The sequence below is a fragment of the Colletotrichum graminicola genome (genome assembly GCF_000149035.1).
Source record: "Colletotrichum graminicola M1.001 genomic scaffold supercont1.25, whole genome shotgun sequence".
In the NCBI taxonomy this organism is placed as follows: Eukaryota; Fungi; Ascomycota; class Sordariomycetes; order Glomerellales; family Glomerellaceae; genus Colletotrichum; species Colletotrichum graminicola.
In genome coordinates, this window is record NW_007361029.1 from 376,973 (window position 1) to 397,071 (window position 20,099).

At 55.7% G+C, this 20,099-nt stretch overlaps 5 protein-coding genes across 5 annotated transcripts; 3 read left to right on the top strand and 2 right to left on the bottom strand.

The window, feature by feature from the left end:
- Positions 1–497: 497 nt before the first annotated feature.
- On the bottom strand, positions 498–1,550 carry GLRG_06596 (uncharacterized protein; the record flags this gene model as incomplete). The annotated part of the gene is made up of 1 exon (XM_008097281.1): positions 498–1,550. The coding sequence occupies one exon, from the start codon at positions 1,548–1,550 to the stop codon at positions 498–500; it is 1,053 nt and encodes a 350-aa protein (XP_008095472.1).
- Positions 1,551–9,689: 8,139 nt separating this feature from the next.
- GLRG_06597 (uncharacterized protein) lies at positions 9,690–11,985 on the bottom strand (the record flags this gene model as incomplete). Its single annotated transcript, XM_008097282.1, has 2 exons — positions 9,690–11,714; positions 11,935–11,985. 2 exons carry the CDS (start codon positions 11,983–11,985, stop codon positions 9,690–9,692), a joined length of 2,076 nt encoding a protein of 691 aa, XP_008095473.1.
- A 1,276-nt stretch (positions 11,986–13,261) lies between these two features.
- On the top strand, positions 13,262–14,441 carry GLRG_06598 (aldo/keto reductase; the record flags this gene model as incomplete). Its single annotated transcript, XM_008097283.1, has 2 exons — positions 13,262–13,597; positions 13,746–14,441. The coding sequence occupies 2 exons, from the start codon at positions 13,262–13,264 to the stop codon at positions 14,439–14,441; spliced, it is 1,032 nt and encodes a 343-aa protein (XP_008095474.1).
- Positions 14,442–16,176: 1,735 nt separating this feature from the next.
- On the top strand, positions 16,177–17,832 carry GLRG_06599 (uncharacterized protein; the record flags this gene model as incomplete). Its single annotated transcript, XM_008097284.1, has 1 exon — positions 16,177–17,832. The coding sequence occupies one exon, from the start codon at positions 16,177–16,179 to the stop codon at positions 17,830–17,832; it is 1,656 nt and encodes a 551-aa protein (XP_008095475.1).
- A 1,423-nt stretch (positions 17,833–19,255) lies between these two features.
- GLRG_06600 (short chain dehydrogenase) lies at positions 19,256–20,077 on the top strand (the record flags this gene model as incomplete). Its single annotated transcript, XM_008097285.1, has 1 exon — positions 19,256–20,077. One exon carries the CDS (start codon positions 19,256–19,258, stop codon positions 20,075–20,077), a length of 822 nt encoding a protein of 273 aa, XP_008095476.1.
- Between the last annotated feature and the right edge of the window lie 22 nt (positions 20,078–20,099).

Here is a 20,099-nt window from a genome sequence, read left to right on the forward strand (position 1 = left end):
AGCTACCAAGTCATCTACGTCGTCAAGTCGTAAATGTCATCAAGCGCAAACAAGCTATCAAAAAGATGAGAGGGTGAAAGAAAGAAAAGAAAGAAACCTCTACCCTTCCCATCCCAATATCGCCTGTAAGCTTCTGAAGCCAGTGAAAGAAAGGAGCAAAAGAAACAAAAAGTAACACCCGCCCAAACAACAAGCTCGCCCCTCTCCAACATTAGACACACCAGGAAAGGCCAAAGATAATGACCGAACGGGCCCAGCTCTCAAGCCCACAGGGCTTGAGAGTAAGGATACAAGACGACTGAAATGCTGCAAGGCTAAAGCCCCTTCCCAACGAAATTTAAAATGGAATACCAAACAAACCCATTTTGTCCCGTCGCAATGCTGGTGAGGCCCTGCTCCCACCTATCTCTGCTACACGCCTCAAGAAACCGACTCGTCCTAAGGGGTATAGACAACCACTGATCAGACAGCTGTTTGGAACCGACTCAAAGAAAGGCTCAGTACCACTTCTCCTCTGGTAAAACGTTCTCTCCATAAAAACCGCCGTGGTGACCATCGTCACCGGATGCTGCGCAGGCGAGGCATACGCCGCCGCCATACACCCTAGTGTGGCGTTTCCACCCTTGCCCGGCATCATCAAGGAGAGAGATGATCTCGCCTTGAACTAGGATCTCTCGATTTGTGGCCTCGTCGTAAAGGATCTCGCCGTATATGGGAGGAGGCCCCGGCAGCAGAGACGACGTGGGCGGGTATGATGATGGAGAAAAGGTCATCTCGGCATCGTCAAAGATAGGACTCGTCGAAGGAATTGGCATCCCGATAGACAGTGTCTTGGTGTAGGATCTCCTTCGAGGCGTCATGGAGAAGCGCGTGGTATGCGTGCTCTGTGTAGCTGTCGATGCTCCTGTAAAGGTGGATGACATGTAGTCTGGGTTTGGCTGTTCAAAGAAGGAAGCGTCTAGTTCCGATACGCCGCTGGTGAAGCTCCTCCTGCGCTCGTCGTATGTGAAAACGGACGGCGACATTTCCGGAGGCGTCAGGGGTGGCGGAGGCTGGGGCCTCGACAGCATGAACCGAGCCGAATCCATGTTTGAAGGCTTTCCCGGTGCAAACATGACGCCGCGCGACGACGGGTCACTGCTGTTCCCCTTTCCCTTGCCCTCTCCCGCTTCTTTCTCATTTTCAGACGAGAAATACAATTGCGGATCTGGGTCCCCGGCCGATCGCAGCCCGCCAACCTCAGTGTCACTGCTGACTCGACGTTTCTTTTCTTCCATTACCCAGCCGTCTTGCTGAACGAAGGGATGGTGAAGCCGTGGATGTCTAATGAGATGGTCAATGTCGCCAAGAACCGGCTTATGGCTCTGGGCGGCCCTTTCCTTCTTGCTGGTCGTAGAAGAGAGAGCACGACATGCTACCAGGCGGAAGACTGTCAGAAGTACAATCAAGGCGAGCCCGGTGCATAAATGAGAGAAGGTGAAGTGGTGGTAAGAACGGGCAGCCGAGGGCGGCTCGTACAAGCCCAGCTGAGGATGATTGACAGCGGGCATCGCTGCTTAAAGGCTGACCCGGCTTATTCGGGCAAGTGATTAGGCTTGGGAGGTCGTAAAGGGGGTCTCTGCCAACCTTCACCACGGAAGTAGAGGTACCTCGGTCGGTGAGCTTCAGATGCGGTATGGTCGGTCTTTGGAGGGGTATGCCTGTGCCTGGCGGGCTAGCCAAGAACTAACGGTGGCTTGCGAGTAATGGAATGGCGCTGCTGGACATAAGCGACTAGGGGGGTGGGATGGTGGGCCTCGGCCGTTGCATCTGCCGTACGTCGGGAGGGAAAATTGTCGTGTCAAGAAAGATCCGGGTTGGTTGAGCTGGTTGCTTTGTGTGGCTCGTTCAGTGTTCGGATGAGGAGGACAGGAAGTGAAGGGATAGTAGAAGTGGCAGGCGTCCGTCTATATGATCAATGTGTAAGTGCTTGAGACCTCTTGTGGTGCTATTTTCAACTCGGTGCCGCGCGCTAGGGTGGCGCGAAGCTCATTGCGCCGTAGGCTCTGAAACGAACCCATGAGCAGAACATGAATGGTTCCCACGCGTCGCGGGCAGCGGCTTCGTCGTCCAATAACTGCATACTATGTCAGACTTACAACAAGGCAGGTTCCAAATTCCTCAAAAGGCTACGAGCCGAAGTGAATCAAGGGCTCGGTTCCGTCCTTGGTAGATGCAGGCCGCAATGGTTGAGCGATGAGAGTGAGGACGAGGACGAGGACAATGCTTTGTCTTCTGGCGACGACAATTTGATTTCTATGTGCCCAAAGGACGGCCGAAGGATGAATGAGGATCGGAACTGGGCAGGATTAGGACCTGAATGGAGCGCTGGTGGGGTGGAAGGATTACAGACAAAATGAGACGGGCAACGGGTAGCATATATATATAGACAAAGTTGATGCACCAAGCCGCGGGAGACGATGCAGTATGGGGACAGCTCGCAAAGGTATCGCCAGATCTGGCTCGGCAAGAAAGGACTGGCAAAAGGAATGAGATAATGAGATCTAAGTAAGAAGGGGTCGAGGTCGTGAGGGTGTGAGACAAAAAGGAGGTGTGTGGTAACGGACGGCACACTCCTTGGCTGGCGTGGAATGAATAGCTCAGCCCAGGATCCCCGTTTTCAGAGAGCACGGCCTTCATTCTCAGTCAGCCTCCTTTCCTCTTCTCCCACTCTCACTCTCACTTTCAAGCGAGAGCCGGCGCAGACTAATGACGCTAGCCAGACCCTCAGGCTTTCTGGAACAGTCACGATGGCGACAGCGCTTTATTTGATTTTGCCGCAAAGCGGCGCATGTAGTGGTGTGCGGTTATCGGCTTCGAGTGGTTGATTTCGAAGCTGGAGACGCCTCCATGTTAAGTGGTGTTGCAGAAGCGGGCGTGAACGGGATTAAAATGGATGCGACCGAGGGTGTGGAGGAGGCCCGGCTACAATGAACGCCATGATAGTCTGAAAATGCGGTCATCATGTACGTTGGAGAGTGATTGACTCTTCATCCTTAGGTTGGGTAGGCGACTGACAGTTGGTTATCGTCTCGGTTGTTTGACTGGCCAGGGCAGTTGGGAACGTCAGCACCAAAGCTGGCAGTGACATGGCAATGACATGGCGGCGACTCTGATAAGGACAGACAGGCAGAGAATATGGAGTGGAACGGCGAACGTGGTGTTGGATGGATGGTTGAGCAAAGGCGGTATACTCATTGACGAAAATAGCCGAAGACGCCGGCGAGATTGGATTCCAACGACGACCCATACCTCGAACTCTTTTTGCACTGTTGGTGGTTGCTGTTGCTCCAAAAAGAGAGCAAGAGTTGGGGTCGATTTTTCTCGAAGCGAAGCCAAGGGAAACTAGCACAGCCGATCCCTGTCATTCAGCCCAGCATGATCTTCGCTCGAATGACCCCATCCGTGGGCATCCGAAGTACTGGGAAGACCAAGCTGGACTAATCCCAGCACCAGTCCGGTCGCAGTGTGAATTGGTGACCACGTAAAGTCCGGATGATCCACAAAAGAAACAAAAGAAAGGAAAAAGGGAGACGCGACTCTGCTTGGTCGTTCTGGTCCGATGAAGCGCGGCGCAAGCTTGGGTGGCGATCCCACATTGTGACTGGTATTACACCATGGCTAGCACTAGGGCGCTTTCAGTGGCCAACACAAGCCGGAGCGGACACCAGCTCGCGGGTCCCAAATCCAGGATGAGAGTCTGGCCAGGGGACTGGAAGACGCTGAGCAGCCGGGGCATTGCTGACATACCCACCGTGGTTGTTGGACACAATCCACAATTGCCAGCGGCGGCTCGGTGACCTCTGTGGTATACAAAAGTAGCTGTCGTAATCGTATAGGCCCGCCCTAGTCGCGGCAAACGGGGACTCGTCGGTGGCAGGTGACCGGTTGGGACCCAAGCGGAAACGAAAAGCCGCAGAACCAAGCTGGCAGAGACCCTGTCAACGAGGGTTGGAATCTTTGGGGGGACCAGGAGATATGTCGTAAAACGAGTTAGCGTTGGCTGAGTGGAACGGGGGACCTGTTCAGCTGAGGTGAGCCCTACAGCCACGCCATCTGGAGCCCACCCTGTCTAGCGGGGTGGAATACTTCCAACCTTGTTCCTCTTCGAGGCCCTTTCCATCGCACGATTGGCTGCTCTGCCAGCCCTGTGGCGCCGATCGATGCGTGCCCGTCAGGATGGGGAATTCTCGGACCAAGCGACCATGTATCGCGACGCTGATGATGGAGTTTGGCTCAAGACGTTGCCGGAGGCGGATTGGGTCGGGCGTTGTGCGTGTTGGTATAGGTTGGTTTCACAGTGGTACTGCAAGACAGACAGACATGTCGTCACAGATAGCCGAAAACCGGCGTGCCGAAACAGGCCACAAAGAATCGGCGATGGGTCTACATGATGTGGCGCATGAGGAGAGCGATTGCCGGAAACCAGCAACTGAGCAATACACAGCGGTAATGGCGACAATGATGAATGGAATGGTGTGACTGCGAGGTGAGTAAAGGCAAACCAACCAGGGTGAGATGAAGGTATAATCATGCCAATGTAGAATTCTTGAATAGAAGGTGGTGCTGGGATGGGTGGGAAGTCGAGCTTCGTCAGCTGCGAAGACGAGTGGGTGTAAGAATCCGAGGAAGCGTTCGCACCATGCCGGTGGTAGCTCCGTGCACCATAACAGGATGGATGTGGCGTTGACCGGGCGTGACTTTCTGCCGGTAGGGAGGCTGCCTAGACGTACGCCCCTGGGAGACGACGAAGAAGGATTGGATTGTGACTATTGATCCATATCCATCACGCCCAACTGGGCTAACAGGGCCAAAGGCCAGTATGATTTTTGTTAGTGTCGGTGACCGTGAAATCGGATACAGGCGGAGGAGGAGCGTACCTACCTGGATCTAGATTCCTGACAAGAAAGCGGGGGGGGGGGAAGCAAAGTGTGCGACGGGAAGCTATGGTGTGTGTGTGTGTGTGTGTGTGTGTGTGTGTGTGTGGAGAGAGAGAGAGAGAGAGAGAGAGAGACGACAGGCACGTAGGTTGGAGGCTTCGAAGACATGGCGTGCACTAAATTCGAATTGGAACTTTGAATTGTCTGATGTGGCTTATGCGAAGGCACGAAAGCGACGGCGATGCGTGATACGTGATGGTCTGGCCAGAAAAGCATGCTTCATTCAGCTGGCCTTGAAGCGGCAAGAGCCTTCTATTCGCTCTTTCCATCCTACCAAAAGGTGGAACAATGTTTCGAGGGGTGCATTCCCCAATGGTTCCTGAGCACGAATTTGGTAAAAAGAAGAGAGAAAAAAGAAAACACTAATACGTCGTCGAAACCATGCATAGTTTGATTCATGCATCGCCACATCTGTCATCTGGTGTCCTCGCCCTGAGTTGTTCTCATCGCCGGTAGCCCTTGCCGTCCACGACAGTGACTAATTGGGGGTAATGCTGGAGAAGGCAACAGGAAGCTGGCTAGTCAGATATTGGAAGGCATGTCGTCCAAGTACCTGCTCCTACATTACAGTAGGTATTTATACCACTCTATCAACTTTGCGTACCTTCGGGTAGGTATCTACCTATACATAGAGGCATGCGCGACTGCCTGCCCCTTTGGGAGTAGCCGCGGAGAGCGACTGGCTGTCATGTCCGAGCGTACGGAATCATGCCTACACTCACTCTCCTCCGTATAATACTAGGTAGGTAAGTACGGAGTACCTATGTTAGTAAGGCAGAGGGGATCGATCACCCACCCGTGTGAGGGCACTTTTTCTTCATTTTCCGGTGAGAGCATCACATCACATCGCGGGGACAAGTCGTTGCTCCCAACTTCGCGCTGTCATCCTTGGTGTGTTGCTGGTCCGGTTGGATCGTAATTATCCTGGAGAAGCCACGTCCGCATCCATCCTTCCTGTATTCAGACGCTGCTGATGACAAATGGTGCCCATACGAAATCCCGTCGCGCCTGCCTTGCATTACTGCACGATTAGAAAAACCCCCCCTCTCAATGGCCAAAAGACGATGTTGCATGCCGCCATGTCATCCTTTCCTTATGCGCGCGAATGAACCTCGAGTCGTTGCTGCTGTTGCTGATCATCGCACTTGCTCCCGCCTGTAAGGTCCCGTTCCGAGCTTCATATCCTCGAGATGGGGGTTCATCTTGCATCCGCGGCCACCATCAATCATATCCTGGCCCAGACATCCATTTGAGAAAAAGTTGTTTGGTTTCGCCTCCCGCCCCCTCCAGCGCGCCATGGCATGATGATTCCAAACGGCCTTTCACCGACTTTACTTGCCAGAAATGCAGCGTTGCGGCCGCACCTCGCCAACACAGCCACCAATTCGGCCCCCGCGGCCCCCTTTTTCTACTACAATGCATTTTCAGCTCGTCCCCGACACCACGGTAACGACTCAACCTCTCTGAGAGACGACGCACTCGTGTCTATTCTTATGTCTCCTTTACGTAGTAGAAGCACGCAGACTGACTTTAAATTGCAGATGCCCCTCCCGAAATGGGGCGCCGAGCCACGGAGCCGACGCGGCCGACGCGGCTGCATCGCCGTCCGTGGGGTTCCGCTTCTCCTATGGACGAAGACGTGTCCCTATCCCGACGAGTTCCTGTTCTTGTCCCTGTCCCTGGCCCCCCTCAGGCAGCCGGCCCTATGCCCGGGTGCAACCAAAACGCTACCACTTGACTTCTCGATGCCAACCAACGCAACGCGCATAGTCTTTCGCTGACAATGTCTCAATCGCCCTTCCTCTAATGAACGTCGGCCCTGGCTTGCCTTGCCGGGCCCCTTGAGTTTACGAGGGAAAGATCCTGTTCCTTTCTCGCCTCCTTACGATTCCTTCGTTCGCCGTTCCTGGTTGGTCACGCATCCCCGTCACCCTGTACTCAGGAGCAGCAACAGCTCTCGACAAGCCTGCAAGTCATTCCCAAGCAGCGCCCGCTATGACAGCCCGGTAGGAGTAGCTTGGCAGATTCTGCGCACCGGTGCAGGCGTTGTGTAGCGTCCCCTCTTCAGCTGACGTCTCATCCAACCGTTCTGCCTGCCGATCGTTCCCGAAGAACACGAACTTGACCTACACGTGTTCTCTCATTCCTTGGCCGCCGTCTACAATCTTGCAGCGCCCGGAGTAGACACTCCATCGCCTCTTTCGCTAGGGTGCAAGCGGGAGACGAGGGAAAAAAACTCTCGTGAGAATTCGATATTGCCACCACCAAACGTCTCGTATTACAGACACATATGTACTACACGCCCTTGGCCAAGCAACCCACCGGGGTATCCAAGGCCATGCGTCTTGCAGCATTCGCCTGCCGTGTGATGAACAAGGGGGTAAGAAAGTACTGTGCCGTTCCTAGTTCGGGCCAAAACATGGGGATTTGGCCAAGTGCTTATCCTGATGTCGTCTTGCTCCAACCTCGAAATGCAGCCGACCGTCGTCACCTCACCATGCATGAAATATGCAATGCACCATTGAGATGTGTCACAAAACCCAAGCTTGTCGCTTCCGACCCCCAGCGGCAAAGGTACAATCTTTCATCTTGCGTCAGCGGACTGGACCGATTTAACATCGGCCCCTCGTGGTCGCGGCTGTCACGGCCATTCACGCTGCATCGCCGGCAGCCTCCCTTGCTCTCTCCCCTTGCACATCCCAGCCCCCCAAGGCCCTAGGAATCCGAAGTTATTCGGGACCCTCGTGCACTTCAGCCTTACGAAGATCATGACATACCCTCGCGTCAGCATGTTAATCGGCCCTCATCCACTAGGCCCTCCCCCCCCCAGTCAAGCCCTTGGACGTCCCCCTGGTCATTGGATTTCCATTGGCTGACACTTCAGGGTGGCCAGGCTTCATGAAATCGCCCCAGAACTTGGCCATCTAGCCTTGGCCAGTCGTTTCTATGTTACCGCGGTTTCCGCTGACCGCCTCTCTGACCCGAATGCGAACTGTTAATGTACCCGCTGCAAAGTATCTTCACGTAAAGCCGCTAAAGGGTCCTGCTGCCAAGTCGGGCGTACCACCGACAATTCTCGTGTTGGGAGGGACGACGAGTCGAAGAACCATGCACCCACTGCCTGCCATCGCCACTCATTCGGTGAGACCTCCATGGCATGCTTTGGCCATCATCATATACCATTACAAGCTTTCAGAACGCCCCGATACTTGATCGCCATCATAGCCTTGTGCTCAAATGCTACAGGTCAAGATACGACGTGCCTCCAGCCTTGGCGCGCAGCCGAAACTTGATAATTGACGGCCCTTTCACACCCGCGGGACATCACATCCGCTTGACGAATCACGCCAAGCCATGCAGATCGCGACTGCAGCGACAGCAGACATAATTCTTCTCCAAGGGTACCTTTCTACAGCGAAAGACTAGACTGGTCACAACATTACACTTTGTCAAACTCCTGCCCGCGTCTTGGCCTCGGATGAACACCTCCCCCCATGATCAATGTTCGGATCCTGCGGCTCTGCTCTGACAACGTCAGAGTTGAATCAGCCCTGCATCTCGTCATGACCCAACCTCGCACATTGCCTCTAACGGCACCGAATCGTTGCGGTCGAACCGACGTCAATCGCAAAACACAAAAACGTCAGGCGGTCTGTCTCTCTCGCGACGCCGAGTCGTCGCTGTCCTTTTCTGCGGTGAGCGTCGACGGCTAAGCTGACTCCTTTCTTACATCCTTCCCACATACTAACCTCGTCTCCTGGACCCAACGGGCATCGTACCGCCAAAAGAGGTAATATTCCCCTCCAAAAAGCCTCACCAGGTGGACGCGGCGCCATGGGTCACGAGACCCTACACCCCCCTCTTTAGGCCCGGAACTTTGAAATCAAGATAATGGGGATGAGGCGTCGCGATGGCTGGCTGACTGACTAGGCGTGCCAGCCAGCCCTCACGACAAGCTTCCTTGCCCACACTATTCGAGCTGCGGCCGGGCTGACACGTCGGGGATCGGTATCGGGTACCCTTCCCGTCAGACCCTGCCGCCGACGTAGGCAGCATCAGTCGGCATCACCGGGGAAACGAACAAAGGGTGTGTCATGATGATGGACTGTTTGTCATGTCCGGATTCTGCGTGAAAAACTTCGTTACGATTGCGCGGCACTCTTTGTCTCTCTATGTCTCCTTCCCCCCCTCCCTTCTCTCGCTTTCGAACCCCGCTAGGAATTACACAAGGTCTAGTCAGACAAAATACTTGCGCGCGCTTGGTGGCCTCTTCAAAGTGCTCTTCTTCTGCTCGCCTCAGCTCCGCTTCCGCACAACCATCCCACACTTCCCCCCTTTTCCCGTCAATCCTCAAAACGCCAGTTGGAAATGAAGAGAAGAAAACCCAAAGCGTAAAGCTTACTTTGCTTTGCTTGCCCTGCCCTGCCCTGCCCTGCGCTCCGCCCTGCCCTTGCTTGAGCGTAAAACACCAAATAGAAATCGACAGAAAATCCTGAACCCCTGTGCATTGAAGATATCTCCCCTTTTTGGAATTAAGCGGAAGAGACTCTCTGTAAAAAAAACATCACATGGACCGGGCGAGGCGGGCTCCATAGAGTCACATGGTAAATCTTACATCCAACCGCCGATTGCTCAGGATACGGCCGAAGTGATGTGCCTGTTCACCTGCCTTGGCGCCTGCTGGTAATCCAACAACCGGTGCCACTGGGACTAAATGCCAATGCCGATGCCGATGCCGCCCATTCCAACGTCCATGGGTTCGAGTCCTGAGCCATCGCCCGGCAGGTCGCGATCCTCCTCCATCATCTCGATGAGGTTATCCAGGTTCTCGTCCAGGTTCTCGGCGTCGGCAGGAGGCAGGCACTTGCGCAGCAATCGGCGGTACTTGTCAATGTTTTCACCCGTGCCCACCATGCTGAGCGCCTCGACATAGTCAGACTCGGACTGCCGCTGCTCCGAGAGCATGGCTTGCAGCTGCTTCGCCAGGGACAGACGGTCCTCGTACGAGGCTTCGTCGACGTCACCGTTCAGCTTGCTTATCTCTTGATCGACGGCCTGTTGCACGTGCAGACGGTTTTGGTGGGTGATGAGGGACATGACCTGGTGCTTGGCACGGTTGGCTTCGCTCATGATCTGCGCCGCGCCGTCGTCCGGCTCGAGCTGCGCCTCAAGCTCGGCGATCTGCTGTCGCACAGCGGCGATCTCGGCTTGCGTGTTGGAGAGGATGCGACGGGCTTCTTTTTCTGCCTGATCTTTTTCGCGGAGCTCCTCGTCGTAACTCCCTGCGAGGTCTTGGAACTTCTCCATGATGAGCGGCGTGATGCGCGCGTACACTGTGTTAGCCGCCTCCGAGCTGAATGACGAGAGGGCAAGCTTCTTGCTGGCCGTCATTCTTTCTGGCATGGTGTCGCGGAAGGAGACGTGGCGCTGGGAGTCGGGTGCGAAGGGCGACGAGGAACGCTGGGGGCCGCGCTCTTTCTTTGTGGCGTTGAGCTGGGCGATGAGATCTTCGGATCGTACGCCCTCGCTGTTGGGGATATTGGTTGACGCTTGGCGGCCGAGGAGTGCCCTGATGCATTTCCTTGCGTTGCGTTGCGCCGCGAGGTGGAGGGCGGTATTGCCTTGCTCATCTTGCGCGTCGATGAGCTGTTGGACATAGGCGGGATCGTGCGTTTCTTGCAGCTTGTTCAAGATGTTGTCGAGGTAATACCTCGAACACGAGTGGCTGACCACCCTGCCGTTCTTCATCACCGCGGCGTGGTGAATGACTGTGCTACCTGAAGCATCCCGGGCATCAACGGTATCGAAGAGTTCCTTCATGACCTGGGGAAAGGTTTGCTTCTCGTAGCAGTTGGTGAAATGCACCGCACGCATGAAAGGAGTCTCTCCCCTCACGTTCTGCACGCTCAAGCTGGCACCGAACCGACGGAGCTGCTTGATGACGTCCACATCACCCATAGCCGAAGCCCAGTGAAGCGCCGTGTGTTCCTCGGAATCAATGATCCAGTTGGGCTGAAAATTGGGTGGGGGCTCGGGGCGATATGCTGGCTTCTCATTTCTAGAGAGGAGGAAGTAATCGAGGAGCTCGTCTCCGTAGACGGAGTGCTGCTGCTGTGTTAGGTCTTGGATCGCCTCTTCCCTCTTCCTCTTTCTGTGGCCGGTGGACTGGTGGGATAGGTCGAAGCGGTCGTCCTCACCCATGTACGAGGCCGAGGCAACGGTGAGGTTGTCTGGGGTATCATCATCATTCATGACCGAGTCGCCGATATCGTACTCTTCTGCCGGCGGGGGTGCGGCTTGCGCCGAGTTAGCGGGGGGCTGGACTTGTGGTGGTAATTGCTGCTGGTGCTGTTGCTGGATGTTCGTACCGGGCCATTTGGGCACTGCGGGTTTCTTTGGTGCCTTTGGTTTACTTGTGTGCCGGGGAGCCGGCGGCGGGCTCTGGTCGCCCGGGGTGTATTCGAAGATGAGCCGCAGACGGTCATAGATGTTGTTACGCTGGGCGAGTGCGACGCCCTTGTCGAGGGGGATCCATGTGCCCTGGTACTTTCCGTATCCGCCCTGGATCTTCTCGTGCTTCTCCTTCTGTACCTCGCGCTCGAGAATGCGTGTTCGTGCGGGCTTATCAAAGCCAGCGGCCTTTAGAATGTGTGTAGCGTTGATCCAATCATCTTGCCGCCGTCGCATGACATGTTCCTTGAGGTCATCTCCGAATTGGAACTCGTAGACGGGGATCTAGATGCACGACGGGTTAGCATATACGGTGCTAATTGAAACAGAGCTGGCCAATGCGTCACTGGACATGCTTGATTTCGACATTGACACCGAGGCTATCCCCTTCCATGGGGGACCATTTTAAGCGCCCAGCCTGGCGAGGCGGCTCGGGGTGATAGGACGAGAACCCCATCAGGCCCGGACAATAGATATCTTTACAACCCAAGAGATATGGACTCACACCACTGTAGGTGGCACTGTAGATGCCGGGCTGCGCATTGCCCTTGACCATCGTCACCAGCCTGGAGCAAGGGACAGGCCCTGCCGACTCGTCGCAAACTGGTCAAGAGACAGATTGGGCACAGATCGTTTCGGCCGGCGGCAAGGAGAACCGACGAGATGGCGGTCGATTGCAGGAGGTCGCTCGGAGTTTTCGTCTTTTTGGTGTGGCGCAAGGCACGTTGTTGGGCGAGAGGGGGTCGTCGGTGAGGCTTGTAGCTGAGGATCGGCTTCACGGAAGATTTCACCAGATTGAGTGGATGCACTTTGGGTGATGGAAGTGGCACGTCGGTGACGCGAGACGCGCTCCTTGGATTACCTTACGCGCGCAGAGGACCAGACACTTAAGCAGCGCGAAAGAAGAAGTGGCCCGAGCGTCAGCACTACCGGTAGGTAGCCAGCCAGTGGGACGGACACCTTCCTCCTGATGGCAGGTCACGTGCCGTCTAGTCTCTGTCCGTCAAGGGTTTGTTTGTTCATCATGTTCCCGTTCCATTACCAGGTCTTGCGAGAGTAAGTACCCAGTACTTAGATGCAAGTATCCCTAGGTAGGTATTCAAAGAACAGGACACGTCCAATATAGACATGCATACAAAACGCTTGTCAAGCCATATATATATATATATATATATATATACATAAGCCATTCAGAGTCATCTTTGTTCCATGGATAGTTGCACAAGGCGGCTTCGTACTAAATCGCCGTGACAACTGACTGGCGCATACATACAGGAGTTAGGGTTTAGTAGTCAACGTTGATTCCAATAAAGCAAGACTTCACCTTTTGACAATAGGGAGCCTTTGACAAGAGGGAGCCTTTGACAAAAGGGAGGTTCCCAACGCTCCAGCTTGTACCTTGTCGGCCCATTCCAACTCCAATCCAATCCATCCGGGGAGGAGAGAATACTATTGGCAGCCTCCAGTCCTGAATAATAGGAAGCTCTTATGCATCAGTAATCCTCCCATCTCGGTGACGTCTTGAGTTGTCGCATGTGTCCTTGCCCCGCAAAGATGGTGGGGTTTCATCTTCCTTTGCTACCCACTACGAGCACGTCCCTCTGGAAGTCTATCTGATCACGACATCACTTTCGGACCCAAGACGCTTGTAGCTCCGATCACATCGAACTGGAGCAAAAGGCCTCATACATAAACAACATCCAAGATCTATCCCCTTGGAAAAGCTCAGAAGCTTTGTGTCTTTGTCTGGTAGACAACTCTCCGATCCTTAGACTCCTCCCCGCCTTTTTATCCGTATTGTCCATCCTACTCAAGGGTCCCCAGCAATCATCATGCCTCTCGTCGCCTCAACCCCCAAGGACCGCGTTATCCTGGGTCTTATGACCTTCGGACCCAAGGAGTCTGACGGCGCCCGAATCACCGATCTGGAGACCTTCAACCAGGCTCTCGACGTCTTCCAGAGCCGTGGCTACAACGAGGTCGACACTGCCCGCGTCTACGTCGGTAGACAGCAGGAAGCCTTCACCCGTGAGGCCAAGTGGAAGGAGAGAGGGTTGACGCTGGCCACCAAGGTCCAATATCCCGGACAGGCTGGCGACCATGCCGCGGCCAAGGTTTTCGAGTCGGTGGAGACGAGCTTGAAGGAGCTGGGTACCGACTGTGTTGATGTGAGTCGATATCGTGCCGTGCCGTTATCTCCGAAGAGACGAGTTGACGAAATCACCTAGATTCTCTACCTTCATGCTCCGGTATGAGTTGCCCTCATCCGTCATGACCAAGGCCGGCGCCGATTGGACAACTAACACTGGCTTGTAGGACCGTGCCACGCCGTTTGCCGAGACACTCGAAGCTCTGGACAAGCTCCACAAGCAAGGCAAGTTCGTCAGGCTGGGCCTGAGCAACTTCACTGCGTTTGAGGTGGCGGAGGTGGTCTTGACGTGCAAGTACAACGGATGGGTTCGGCCGACGGTGTACCAGGGCATGTACAACGTCATTACCCGCAGCCTGGAGTCTGAGCTGATCCCGGCGCTGCGACGTTACGGGCTGGACCTTGTCGTGTACAACCCGATCGCGGGCGGGCTATTCTCGGGCAAGATCAAATCCAAGGATATGGTGCCGACCGAGGGCCGGTTCTCGGACCACAACGGCACGGGGGGTAACTACCGGAGGCGGTACTTCCGCGAGAGCACGTTCAGGGCGCTGCAAACGATTGAGGCGGCGGTAGAGAAGAACGGGCTCAGCATGATCGAGACGGCGCTGCGATGGACGGTGCACCACTCGGCGCTCAAGATCAAGGATGGCAACGACGGCATCATCATTGGCATCTCGAGCGTGCAGCAGCTCGAGAACAACCTCGACCACCTCGAAAAGGGCCCGCTGCCCGAGGAGGTTGTCCAGGCGCTCGATCAGGCGTGGGCCATCTCCAAGGCGGACACGGCCAACTACTGGCACCTGGATCTCGAGTACAAGTACGATACCCGGGATGCGCTGTTCGGGGCAGGGGCCAAGTGATGGATGATGATGAAGTGGAGTGCGAATAACCGTAGATAGGCAGGCAGGGCAGGCAATAACAGACAGACTGACTGACTGACAGCCGGCAATGGCGGTGTTACAGTTGTGGACAAATAAATGGCCCTATCACATGTCCGAATTGGCGCACGCGAAGGGCACCTAACTACTTTGTAGTCGGTCCCTACTGCGATGCGCGGCGCGAGATATGTGTGACGTGACTGAGAGAGTGTGAGAGAGCGTGTGTGTGTGAGAGTGTGGGTGTGAGTGTGAGTGTGAGTGCGAGTGTGTGTGTGTGTGTGCCAATGAGAGAGTGTGTGGCAGCGGGCCAATGCCAGTCATGCGACTGCATGCGTGATGGCGTAGAATGGGGGTCGAACGAGGCCCTCTGCTGTACCATGGCAGCGGTCTACAAGGATAACCGGGCACACTAGTCTAAGACATGGGCGGACTGGCGACCGACTTCACAGCGTGAAGGTTTTTATCAGATGCAGGCGCAGGTGACTGGGCTTGTCGCGCGTCGCTCACGAGGGCAACTTGTGACAGATGCGGTATCTACGTTAGTCATCGGCGCGGAGCCGTAACGCTACATGGTATATCACAGTTGGGACAGGTGTCGGCTGGTGCTCTTGCGGTCTGGCATCTCAAGGATGGACCTGGCAGGCTTTACTTCTGGTCAGGGCGGTAGGGACAGATGCACACACGCAAGACGACGGATGATGATTGGTACGGATACTTGGGTGAGGTTAGATTGGGAAGGGCTGTATTAGCGTGTTTGTCCAAGTAGCGTAGGTATATCCGTACAGGGTACTCCGTACAGAGTGTACAGATATGTGAGGTAGGTACCGGTAGGTGTGTGGTACGTACAGAACCTTGAGACGGTGTTGTGTGTGCCTCGCTGGATATCAGAGAGTGGGGGGGGGAAGACCCTTCCGCGAGAACCGCCCATGCCTATAGTCTGTGCCAACTTCCAAGTGAGGCAGCAAGTGATGTCTCGGCGTAGAGGAAGGGGGGCATGGCATGGCATGGCCTATCCATCCGTCCGAAGGCGTTTAAACCCTTCCCTGAGATGAACAGGCAACAAGGGCTGAACGGGGGGGGGGTTGTGTGTCTGTCTGTCTCGTGCAAGTCCCTCATCGCGGACCCGGACGCCAACATGTACACATCGGGTACTTTTTTATTATTATTCTTTTGCTCCGTGTTCAACGCGGACTCTTAGTAGTGTCCAGCTCAATGTGGGAATTCGCATCTTTCGAGTCCCGAGTCCACGTCCACGTCCACGTCCAGCGTCCCCGTCTGCATGCAAGTCTACGTCAGGTTTAAACTACCTAGGGACCTACCTACCCACCCACCTACCTACCTGTAGGTAGTAGTACCCACCTAGATATCTAGGTAGGCATGTACCTGTTTGATAAGGTACCCAGCTACTCCGTAGTGTGCATGTACTTGTAGTTCCACAGTTCCACTCCCCCCAAAAAGAGACACCAACGCATCTCTTGCAGCAATCTCGACTCGACTCGCATCCTATTCCCTTCCTTTCCCTTTTTCCTTACTCGACTCTCCTCCTTGCAGCGCATCTCTTGCAGCAATTGGGTTTCCGATTCCAAGTCACTCCTTCTTGTCTAGTCCCTTTTTTCTCTCTACACCTCTTTCTTATCTCTCGCCGTTATCTTTTCTCCCACCCTCCCTCTCCCTCTCTCTCTTTCCCTTCTGACGCTCCTTTGGCACATCCCTTCTTATGCCTCCCAGACTCAACGCAGGGCCGGACGGAACCCTCAACCTTCCCCATCTGCGCCGACTCGAGCAGTTTCAGAACCCTCCTCTGAGCGCCACTACATGCGATTCCAACATCTCGGACTACATCGGTAGTGGAGCCAGTAGTCCTGCACGCACCCCCGGGCTCGACGAGCGCCTGGCCGAGTTTGATGCATTGCGCAACGGCAACGACCACTACTTAGAGCACGACAAAGACGCCGACTACGACTACGACGACGACGACGACGACGACGACGACTACCAAGACAACCACGATATGGACAACCGCCCACCCCTCCTCCGAAACGCCCACTCTCGCTCCGGCCAGCCTTTACTCAACCCCAAGGTCCTTGATGGCGATGACGACCACCGCGGCAGGAGTTATTCAACTCGTTCTCGAGGAGCCAGCCCCTTGCTGACCCCGAGCCGACCGACCTTCTCTCGAGGTTCCACCATGCGAAACCACTCTCCCTCCACCGTCAAGGCCAACGCGAGGAGGAAGTATATATACGCCGCCTTCTTTCTCGTCCTGAGCCTCGTCTCCTTCGTCATCCAAACCGAGCTGTCTGCATACATCCAGCAGGAGCTGCACTGGGACAAGGCATACTGCATGCTCTACTTGACCCATGGCTCCTGGGTCATACTCTGGCCGATCCAGCTACTCATCTTGCGCATCAACAAGCGCAAGACCTCGTGGCCCTCGTTCTGGCGCCGCCATCGTGACCTGGTGCACACCACCGCCATCATGGTCCAGAAGCAGGACCTCGACCTGTCGCGTCACCCCGCCCACCCTCGCTCCTCGCCGTGGTTCTATCTCGTCCGCACCACCGCCTTCATCACCTGCGCCCTGACCGTTGGCGGCCTGAGTTGGTACGTCGCCGTCAACATGACCACTCCGTCCGATCTGACAGCCATCTACAACTGCTCGGCCTTCTTCGCCTACGTCTTTTCCGTTCCCTTGCTCAAGGAGCCCCTGCGCATGGACAAGTCCCTCGCCGTTCTCGTCGCCATTGCCGGCGTCCTCGTTGTCGCATACGGTGACAGTAGCCCTACCGATGACGATGCCGCCCACAAGCAAGCTGCCGGCGAGCGGCTGACGGGCAATCTGGTCATTGGCGTCGGCTCCGTCCTCTACGGCCTGTACGAAGTCCTCTACAAGCGCTATGCTTGCCCCCCCGACGGCTGCTCGCCAGGCCGCGGCATGGTCTTCGCAAACACGTTTGGTTCCTGCATCGGCGCCTTCACCCTTACCGTGCTTTGGATCCCGCTGCCCATCTTGCACTGGACCGGTATCGAGTTGTTCGCCCTGCCGACTGGCTACACCGCCTTGATGCTCTTCTTCAGCGTCGTCATGAACGCCACTTTTGCCGGCAGCTTCCTGGTTCTCATCAGCTTGACGAGTCCTGTTTTGTCCAGCGTCGCCAGTCTGCTCACCATCTTCATCGTCGCCGTCACGGACTGGTTCCGCACCGGCGAGCCCCTCAGCGCTGCGGCTCTCATCGGCGGTCTCATGATCATGCTCGCCTTCGGCATGCTGAGCTGGAGCACCTGGCGCGAGATGACAGAAATTGAGGCGGCCAAGGCAGTCGACCTCACAGACAGTGGCGAGGATAGCGATAGTGATGAGCGTGTGCGTTGAGCTCCATCGCATTGCATACGTAGTAGTCTTGGCAAACATCAATGGCGTTCGGGAGGGGGGTCTGGCGATTACATCTGGTTTTTGTTTTCTTGTATTCAACACGGGCAATGGAATGGCATCATTACATCGGGGGCCGGTGGTGTTTTCTGGCATTGGATCGCAACAGCATGATCGCGACGGACCTCGAACCGTTACACACACAGCGGACGTCAGGAGGAAAGGCAATGGCCATCGCCATTGAGATGCAATCTTTTGATTTATTGCATATCCGACCTCGGCTCTATTCTTAACTGTTCACATGTTACCCCTTTTTTTTCTTTCCTTTGGTTGGTTTATTCTTGGGCATAGATGATTCTGGTTCAGGTTCATTGGGGACCCTTGTTTAGAAAAGCGGCGGGATCACGAGTCATCCACAGCTGCTAGATGGTAGTCTTTTTTTTCTTTTCTTTTTTCTTCCTCTCGGGCCAAGCCTTGAAATAGGATTGCGATTGCTGCTCTGCAGCACACAAGCCAAAAAAAAAAAACCAATGACTGACTTCTGCAACCATGTTCGCAGCCCATCAACTGGCCAACTGTTCTCTGGCCACGAGGTAAGTGGCATTATGGAGAGACTGCCGAGTTCGGTTGACTTGAAACAGGGGCGCTCAGCGATGAATCCGACCCGCCCCGAGACGGGGTCCACGTCCAAACCCCTGTATCATGGACGTAACCCCCCGGACAGGACCGACGGGCCAGTCACGATGCTCAGAAGCTGGCCGAGGTGATGGAGATGCTGGACATGCGAGATATAGATCTTCTTGACACCGCTTTGCTGCTTGGGGCGCAACCTCGCAGTATACCCACATGGTAAACTGAGCCGCAGATGGTACGTCAGTATCCGTAAGTCTGGGAGCCGCACAAGCAAATTGACCTCTCAACTCAATCGTGGGTTTGAGTTGAGATGAGCCTACGGTGAGTCAGATGCGCACATAGTAAAGGGGATAATATATGGTGTCAACTTTTGACAGGTCGCGGCATCTCATTAGCATTAGCGTCCACGTTGAAGGCCATGGAGAACTTGATGCTGTTTATTTGCCCTGAAGATTAAAATAGACCAAGTCTGTGTGATGTAGCTCTCCTCCCTTTAGTAAGGAAGGTTGGTTGGTGTAGTTATAATCGTAGGCGTCCATCTCTTTACGAGACATTCTGTCCATCCACAATAGCGTCAAAAGTTGCTTTGCTTTTGGGTTCACTGACCCGTGTCCACAAAGGGTGTGGGACTTGTTCTGCTCGACACCCGGCACGTCCCCTCCCCCTTTCTAATCACCGACCTAATTTTCGTTGCGCGCCCCGCCACTGAAACAGGTTCGACGTCCACACTTTGGAGCCTCAACCCCGTCGTCCGTCCTGCACACTCCCCCGCCCATCAACGAAACATCCAACAATGCTCGATCAGGCCCTCGAGACCATCGGCCTCGTCTGGGTCCTCTACTCGGCCTACCGCCTCTACGATGCCCTCGCCCTGTGGATACTCCCCGCGGTGCCGCTGACGCGGTACCAGAAGAACGGCCCCTTCGAGTCCTGGGCCCTCGTCACCGGCGCCTCGGCGGGCATCGGCCTGGGCTGCGCGCAGGAGCTCGCCCTGCGCGGCTTCAACGTCGTGCTGTGCGGCCACGACGTCGACGAGCTCGAGGACGCCCGCGCCCTCATCGAGTCCGAATGCCGCCTGCGCCGCCTCAAGGGCGACATCGCCGTGCGCCTCGTCGTCCTCGACGCCGCCGCCAGCTCCGCGCCGCAGGTGCAGGCCGCCGTCGACGGCCTCGCCGACCTCGACGTCACCGTGCTGGTCAACAACACGAGCGGCTTGCCGGCGCAGCAGCAGCAGCAGCAGCAGCAACTGCTGCGGGAGATGAGCGTCGACGACGTCGACGCGACCATCGACCTGAACGCGCGGTTCATGGCGCGCCTGACGCGGCTGATGGCGCCGGCCCTCGCGCGGAACGGGCCCTCGCTCGTGCTCAATGTCGGCTCCTCGACGACGACGGCGGCGGGGAGCGAGCCGGGCTCGGCCGTCTACTCGGCCGCCAAGGCCTTCGTCGCGTCCTTCAGCCGGGCGCTCGCGCGGGAGATGAAGGCCGAGGGCGCGTCTAGTCTTCGGCGGCATGATCCCCCCCGTGGACGGATCTCTCGCTTCGGCGTGTATACCTATTCGCGCGCGCTCGGATCGATCGGGCGTGCTGACACTCTAAATCGGCCTACGCTATAGTGTGATTAAGGTTGTGTCAAGT